Here is an 8,577-nt window from a genome sequence, read left to right on the forward strand (position 1 = left end):
TTCTTCCTGAAGGACCGTCTTGATCTTGCGAGTTTGTTAGTAAACTCATAATTTGGGGTGCCTGAAAATATCTTTATTTTGCTTTCATTCTTGAAGACTAGTTTGAGTATGGAATTCTAGGTTGACAATTATTTTCTTTTAGAAGATTCTGTCATTGCTTATGAGAAATTGGCCTCTGGTCTACCTACCATCTTGTTGGTCTTTTGGTGGTGTCTCATCTGCAGTTAAACCATCCTTGAATTTTTTTTTAATTTCAATGAACAGGTTTTTTTTGTTTATGAAAGTTGTATTTTGTTCTTTTTCAAATCATTTTAATCTCTTGTTCCATTCTTATTTCTCAGTTCCTTCTTTTATGTCTATAATCATTTTAAGCATACTCATTTTTCATTCTTTCTCTCTCCCTCTTTCTCCCCCCCTCTCTCTCTCTGCAAGTTCTATTTGATATTCTTGGAGAGTCTTATTTTACTGTTTGCTGTGTTTGCTGTCTCTAGTCTTACAATGGAACCTTGGTGGGGTGAGGGGTGGGGGGAGGGTGGAGAGAGTTTTGTAATTTTGGTTTGTGAGCTCATCTTCAGCAGCGTTTAATCTGCACCAACCTGCTTTACCTGGGATTAAGGAAATGACCTTCTTGTGGTTTAACATTTGCTGCTTTGACAAACATCCTGGTGGTGTTACCAGTCCTGGATCACTTTGTTGTTTACTTTGTATCTTGGAGGTTGTCAGATCACACAAATAGTATGAATTCAAACCCAAACACTGTGAAGGCAGGCTTGTAGCTATGAATTTCTAGGTGAGCTTTTTTTGGTTTCCTCTTAGTACCAAACTGAATACACCAACTCCTTTGACATCTCTCTGTCATGATGGGTGGATTTTTTTCTAGTCCACCCTTTAACTGAGGACCGCAAATTTACTGGATTTACTGTGGAGGGGTGGTGGGAAGGATCTCATTTTTAACTTCCCATTTGCCACAGACCTGAGATCTCATCTCTTGTTCCCATTGATTGATAGACCCAAGTTCTTACATTACCCAGACCTGCAATGCCCCAGGGGGAAGCCTTGGCCCAGAGCTTTGGTTGTTAGCTGCTTCTGCTTTGACCCCTGAGTACTTACCTACCTCTCTTGTGGGTTTAGCATGTTTGTATAGTCTGATGGCATGTGTAGGTCTTTTGCTGTGAGAGAGTTTTCAGATGACCTGTTCCAGCATAATTTCTTTACTTCACCCATGTCCTCATTTCTAACTTTCCCCCCTACAGGGTGTTGTCACCACGCACAGGATCCGTGAAAAGGGTAAGAGACGGTCGTAGGAGGGAAGGGAGACAGGAGGACCATGGCAAGAACTGGCTGAATGTTAAATGAGTGTTTCTCCATCTGCCTGCTATNTGGTATCTTGGCTTCCGGAGAAGTAAGGTTTGGGATTACAGAGAGCACCAGAGCCTAAAAGCCCTGCACCCAGCCCTGAGTGTGCTTTGAGTGATGTAGAAGGTTTCTAGGTGTCTCCCCATGAGCCACAAAACCCAAGATGCCCCCTGGGGCTCGGATGATGTGTGTGATGGGTTGTCCCCGCCATGTTTCACTGGGATTCACTGAGAGCAGCAGCAGCGTCTGGCCTGCCCACCGCCCCTCCCCCCCTGTTGCCCTCATCTGTGGGAAAACCTCCTCATTCATTTGTGGGCTCTGCACCCCAGTGTCCAGCTACATCCAGATAAATTCGTGAGAGGATACAAGAAATTTTTTTTAACACACCAAAAAGAGAAGAATGAATCAGATGAATTAAGAGCACAAGAGTGTCTCCCCACATCTCTCCCGCAACCCTTGCCCTTCTGTTCAAAGGGGGTGCCCCTTCCAGCAAGGGTCACAACACCCCGGTTTCAATTCGACAAGTACTCTTCTCTAAGAACGATTTTAGTTGATAAGACGGTGCTTTGGAAGAGGCACTTTGATTCAGCCAATAACCTGATTCACTCAGTAAGACACCAAAAGCCTTTGGCAACCTCATGAAAAGGTGTTCCATGTATCACATCCTCCTATGAGGTCAGAGCCTTACTGCTCCACAGTCTGGAGTGTGGGAAGCAGCGAGCTTCCTTTGATCTGAATTAAATCAAAATGTCTTGAGTTAGTTTGAAGTAATCTTGATCTTGAAGGACGGATATGATTTAGATGACATGTTAGGCAGTTAGGGCCGCCATAACTAAGTACCATGGACTGTGTGGCTTAAACAACAAAATGTCTTATCTCACAGTTCTGGAGGCCAGAAGTTCGAGATCAAGGTATCTCCATGGCTGATTTCTCCCAAAGCCTCTCTCCTTGGTTTGTAGAAGGCTCCCTTCTTGCTGTACCCTCACATGGCATTTCCTCTCTGTGTGTGTATCTCTGTGTCTAAAGTTTCTCTTCTTATAAGGACATTAGTCACAGTGGATTAGGGTCCACCATAAAGATCTCATTTTAACTACCTCCTTAAAGACCCTATCTCCAAATACTGTTACATTCTGAGGGGTTAGGACTTCCTGGGAATTTGGGGAAGACACAATTCAGCCCATAACAAAGTGGGCAAAGGAAAGCAGCGACAGTGTCCCTTGTGAAGGAAACAGGAGGATGGGGACAGGATAGGGACAGTGAGGGTAAAGAGTGGGGACTGGGAGAAACTGAGCTATTTGGAAAGAGACGTGAGCGAGTGGGATGGGAAAAGGTAGGAACCCTTGTGCAAGGCCTGTAAAGGAAGCCCCACATGTATAATTGATGTCAGAAGTAATGGAGAATCATAGATTCGTCACCCTGTTCGTCATAGATTGCCCCATAAAAATTCTTTCAGCTGTACTAGAAGTTGGAAGCCCATTCAGTCTAAGGTGTGATGTACTACCTGTCCCCTTTCCCAGGTGTTTGCTTCACCCATGTACAGCTCACACTGGAGGAGTATCTGGTGGGGGTGGGAGAGTAACAAAGTCGTAGTTCTAGGTTCTTGAGTGGCAGCTGCCTTGGCCTTTGGGAATTGAGGAGGTAACAGAGTCCCACCCAGAACTAGGAAGCTGGTGTTTGGGTTCTTCTCAGCTCTTATCTGACTCTTTCTCAATCTCTGGCTCTGCCCAGTAGTCCAGAAGTCCAACCCCCTCCCACTGATGTCTATGTGCCCAGAGCCCCCCTCCCAGAGGACCCCTCCCCACAGGGCCCTTCTGTCATCTCAAATGCCCCATTCTTAGTTACTTCTCACCCTTCTACCTTCTTCAGTAACCCAGGCTTCACATCCTGTATATAGGTTACAACAGGCCCTCAACACTCTGGCCCCAACTGTTGGGTGTCCCATGTGGACAGCACAGAGGGAGAGGGAGGGGATGGGGTTTTATGCCTGCTTCTTGCTCTTTCACATCTTCTTTCCTTTGTCTCTTTCTCATCCTTTTTTTAAATTTGATCAAACTTGTATTTAAAGTATCAATGGGATTTAGCTCATGAAAGTAGTTTTTCATTATTATTTTTTAAATTGCAAAATACACATAACATCAAATTTACCATTTTTACTATTTTAATATGCAGTTCAGTGTTACTAAGTACATTTACCTTGTTGTGCAACCCTCACCACCATCCATCTCTAGAACTCTTTTCATCTTGTAGAACTAAAACTCTGCTCATTAGTTACATTGGGGTAAGGATAGTTTATTTAATAAATGGTGCTGGGAAAATTGAACTGACACATGCAAAAAAGTGAAACTGGACCACCTCCTTACACCATGTACAAGAACAAACTCAAAATGGATTAAAGACTTAAATATAAGACCTGAGACCATAAAACTCATAGAAGAAGATATAGGGTCCAAATTTGCAGACATTACCCTGAGCAATATTTTTACTGATACATCNGTGTTTCCACCATTTACCTCCATGCGGCCTCGGGCAAGTCCCCGAACTGCTGTGAGCCTGCCTTCCCATTGGTAAAATGCGTACCCGAAAGCTATTGGAACAATTCCAGGTAATGGATGTAAACACTCAGCACAGTGCCTGAGACATAGTAGGCGCTCGATAAACAGGAGCTGTTGTCATTGTTAGCAGCCGCAGGTGAACATACGGCGCAGATAGAGAGGGAGAGATTAAAGATGTCTTTGAGGTTTTAGTGCTTAGTTAAGGTAGGAAAGGTCCCAAAAGAGTGGGGAGTACAATCATACTCACTCAGTGGAAGAAGAACATGGGTCACGGGGAGGTCAGTCATACTGACTTTCAGACAAAAGGGAGAAAAAGAGCTGAAACAAATTTTGATTCAAGGGAAGGTAGAGAGGAAGAAGGAATCCATGGGCAACGGCCTCAGTCTTCTAGGAAAATGTCAAAGGCCAGTCATTTGTGTAGAAGGTACGTGGGGCAGGTATGTGTGGGAATGGGGGCTTCAAGAGGGTGGACATTTGGAGTAGCGACTGCATGATCAGTGAAGGAGCCCAAAAGGATTACTGCTGAGGGTTGGGCCTAAAGCGAGCACAGGCCTTGGGCTCTCAGCACCCCGCCCCAGAAACCTGCCCACATTCAGCTCCCTTTTTTATCCCTCACTAGGGCATCTCTCAAGCAGTGTTCATTGGCCACGACTGGGGCGGCATGCTGGTGTGGAACATGGCTGTCTTTTACCCTGAGAGAGTGAGGTAAGTAAGCTGTGGGCATCAAGAGTTTGTGGGGGCCGGCCGAGTGGCTTAGTTGATTAAGAGCTCGTTCAAGAGTGCGAGCTCTGAGCAACAGGGTCGCCGGTTCGATTCCCGGCCCGAGCTGAGCTGCCGCTGAGCTGCAAACAGGTGGCAGGATGGCTCAGCTAAAAAAAAAAGAAAAAAGAAAAAGAAATCTATAGGCATCAATATAACTTATTTTATACCTGAAACTATAATGGCTATTGAACTTTTGAAATATGGTCAGCTCGAATTGAGATTACTATAAGTGGAAAATACCTTTCAGATTTCAAAGGCTTAGCACTAAAAAAAATAAAAAGAATCTAAACTAACATTAAATTTTAAACTATAATTTACATTAAATATTAAATAGTATTTTACATTAATCACACCTGTATCTCTTTTTACTTGTTTTAATGTGGCTACCAGGAACTTTAAAATTATATATGTGGCTTGCATTATATTTCTGTTGGTTGGCACTGGCTAAATCTCACCACTCCTTTCCCTGATGATTTCATTTGCCCAAATTATTCCACTTCACCTATTTTATATCTCTTCCAAATATTCTCTCCTGTCTATTTCTCTCCTGGGAAAAAGTTTCCTCAGGATAAGAGTGGGATACGGAATCCCTTACCGACCCGCCAGACTAACTATAGTCCTAGTTAACTCCTGTCAACTCTGCCTTCATGTGGACTCTCAAGCCCACCCCTCTCTTTTATCTCCATTGCTGCTATCCCGTTTCCTTTAGGCTGACGGATGCAGTCGTCTGCTGACCATCTCTCTGCTTCTGGTTTCCTTCTCTGCATCCCTGGGAAATATCGCTGCTTGATATGACATATCATTTCCTGACCACAACTTCAGTCTACTTGCGCCTCTTCTCAGAAGCCCTCATGGTTTTCTTGGTTTTCTGCAGCATCAAGTCCAGCCTCAGGGCTCTTCATGTCCAGGCTCCCACTTGCCTTTCTGGTTTTATTTGCCAAGATGCTTCGTTAAATGGTTAGCCTGTGGCCACATAGATTCCTGGCTCCATAAAACTCAACCACAAGCTTTGTCCCCTTCTAGAGCTTGCTCATGCTACCACACGATGTTTCCCTTACAGGCACTGGTTTCCCTCTTTCTGTCTCCTCTACCCTTAAAAGTCAAGTTCAAATGCTGTCTTTTCCATCAGGTCTTCCCTGATGCCCAAATCCAGACNTCATGACTCCTGTGAGAATCAGATGACAGTCCTGAGTTCTTTCTTCAGAAAAATACAAAAAAAACAACCCCACAGAAACTCAAAAAGTGCATACATTTTCAGGGGCGTTATAGACCTCTCAGGTTTATTCTTTTCCTTTTTTATAGCAGCTTTATTGAGCTCTAATCACACACCATAGAATTCACCCCCTGGAAGTGTACCGTTTAATAGTTTTCAGTCTATCCACGGAGCTCTGCAGCCATCGCCACATTCCATTTTAGAACGTTTTTATCACCCCAAAAACTCCTTTTCCTTTAGCAGTCATTCCCCGTAAGCCCCCTAGTCCTAGGGAATCACCAGTCTGCTTTCTGTCTCCATGGATTTGCCTGCTCTGGATATGTCACATAAATGGAATATAATATGTGGTCCTCTGTGCCTGGCTTCTTTCACTCAGCATAATGTTCTCAAGGTTCACCCATGTTGTATCACGTGTCAGTACTTCATTTCTTTTTCTCAGATCTATTTTACGCTGACATGCAGGACCCCTGGCCTGGAACCGCAAAGAATTGCTCCAACAGCCCCTTTTCTGCATATCCCTTCAAACATTTAAATATTGCAGATCTTTGAAGTTCATGGTTTCTTCAAGGGCACTGCAGTTCACCACATTTCCATTTTCATCCTCTCCCTTATGCGTCTTCTCTTTGCACCTCCATCCTTCACTCAAACCCAAAGTGCACTGCCTTTGTCAGCACAGCCCCAGAAGTCCGGGGCACTGCAGGCTTGGCTGTGAACACCTGTGGCAGCAGCCCTTTAGCCCCCAGGGTTTCCTGCACCACAACCTACAACTCTTCCTTAAGCTTCTTTTTTTACTATTAATTTTTAAGTGGGAGACAATTTAAGAGTCTTAGATTTGGGAACAGATTTGCTTTGGAAGGGAGCATAGAGATAATCTGGTCCCTCCCCCTGCTTGTACAGGAGGGAAAATTAAAAGTCCCAAGAGGTCAGGCCGGCTGAGTGGCTCAGTTGCTTAAGAGCTTGCTCAAGAGTGTGAGCTCTGAGCAACAGGGTCGCCAGTTTGATTCCCATGTGGGCCAGTGAGCTGNCTGCAGTGGGGCTACAGTGGGCTGCCGTGAGCTACCGTGAGTGACTGGCAGCCAGTGTGAATGGCTGGCAGTCAGTGTGAGTGGCCAGCATCCAGCAGCCAGCATGAGCAGCCGAGAGCCTCCATGAGCGGCCATCCAGTGGCCGGCAACCAATCTGCCTCACCCGGGAGGAGCACAATGATAATACCAACTTGGGCCAGTGAAGTGACGTCCTGCACAACTAGACTGAAGAACAAAACAACAGCAACCTGTCTGTTCCCCTTCCCCAATTCCCCAATGCTGTTCCCCTCCCCCAATTCCCCAATAAAATCTTAAAAAAAAAAAAAGTATCAGTAACTCAGGCACTTTGCTTTAGTCCACATTCAGTCCTCTCCCCCACCCTTGGGACCTGTGTTTTATACGTTAGCATCTCTTAGCCCAGTTTTCCTGGAAATGGCCAAAGAACCATGTGTAGATGAGGCAATTAAATGCTCCCATGAGGCAGAAAGACCTCAGAATTTGTCAGCATAAAGGACATGTAGATATTGCCTTAAGGATATTGCCTTAGCAAGACAATCTTGCTGTCCTGTCCTTAGGGAGACAATCCTTGGGCAGTCTGATAATGTAGGCCCAAATCAAAAGAGTTGATTGTGAAGTTACTGCAACAAAAGGAGATGCACGAATGAAAAGCTTTTGGCTTTTCAACTTGGCTTCTCACCGCCCTTCAGCCCCTAACGTATTCCTGTACCAGCCCTCCCCTATTCCCTTAAAGGGATTATTACAAGTAATTGTAGGAATTTTAAAAACAGAAAAGAACAGAAAAGAGAAAAGAAAAGCAATACCCATCAACCTGCCTCCCAGGGGGAGACCACTGTTTGCATCTTGTATTTTATTTTAACCTTTAGAAAAAAATGTATTTTAGTGTGAACATTTAAATGAGTGCACGTCTAATGAAACTTGGGTTGGATAGGCAGAGGTTGGGGGCTTCTTGCTTCCAGTCAGATTGGGAGGAGTACAGTGTCCTAGATTTCTGTGGAGTCTGTAATTTTGCTTTCTTGATTGTTTTAGGGGGTGGCCGAGGCCGAACTGGAACGGAACCTGAGTCGGACTTTCAAAGTCTTCTTCAGAGGACATGATGAGGTGAGGTGAGGGGTACAGGGGGCAGGAGGGTGGGAGGGGACTGAGTATGCAGGTTGAGGGTGCTGCAGAGGTGTGAAGGTCTCTGGATGGCCTCCCTAGGAGAATGGGGGAGGGAATGGGGGTGTCCCAGGATCTAGGAATGAGCAAATGGCCTTCCCTATGACTTCTGTAGTCAGGGTAATTGGGGTCCTCATTCTAATTGACTCCTCATTAACGGGGAAAGGTCACATCCTCATTGCCACACACGAGTAGGGCTTTGAAACTATCAAAAATCAAAGCATGATGATAATAGTGACAGTTTAAAAAGTATACCATTATTACATTACCATTTTAATATGCATAATTGTTTATCAAAGTCCAAAATCAATTGCTGTCTCTAACCCTTGTCTTGAACAACCAAAGTTGCTTAGATTCTTTATCCCTGTCACCCCCACTCTCCTGTGTTCGGTGTTAGTCGTCGTCACTGTCACTACTGCTTCATAAAGTCAGTGCCTGCTCACACGTCCTCATGTTGGCCAGTGTCTTTGCTGATCATTTCTAGCATCTCGCT

At 44.8% G+C, this 8,577-nt stretch overlaps 1 protein-coding gene across 2 annotated transcripts in view; it reads left to right on the forward strand.

Annotated features, from left to right (window-relative positions):
* Window positions 1-4,655, forward strand: part of EPHX2 (epoxide hydrolase 2) — a 51,601-nt gene extending 46,946 nt beyond the window's left edge. For both annotated transcript variants that reach the window (XM_019636204.1, XM_019636203.1), the window contains one exon: window positions 4,528-4,655. In XM_019636204.1, the coding sequence (XP_019491749.1) occupies window positions 4,528-4,617 (90 nt within the window). In that variant the 3' untranslated portion in view covers window positions 4,618-4,655. The remainder of the gene's footprint in view (window positions 1-4,527) is intronic.
* Window positions 4,656-8,577: the final 3,922 nt, after the last annotated feature.

This window comes from Hipposideros armiger, unplaced genomic scaffold (assembly GCF_001890085.2).
Source record: "Hipposideros armiger isolate ML-2016 unplaced genomic scaffold, ASM189008v1 scaffold_27, whole genome shotgun sequence".
Classification (NCBI taxonomy): Eukaryota; Metazoa; Chordata; class Mammalia; order Chiroptera; family Hipposideridae; genus Hipposideros; species Hipposideros armiger.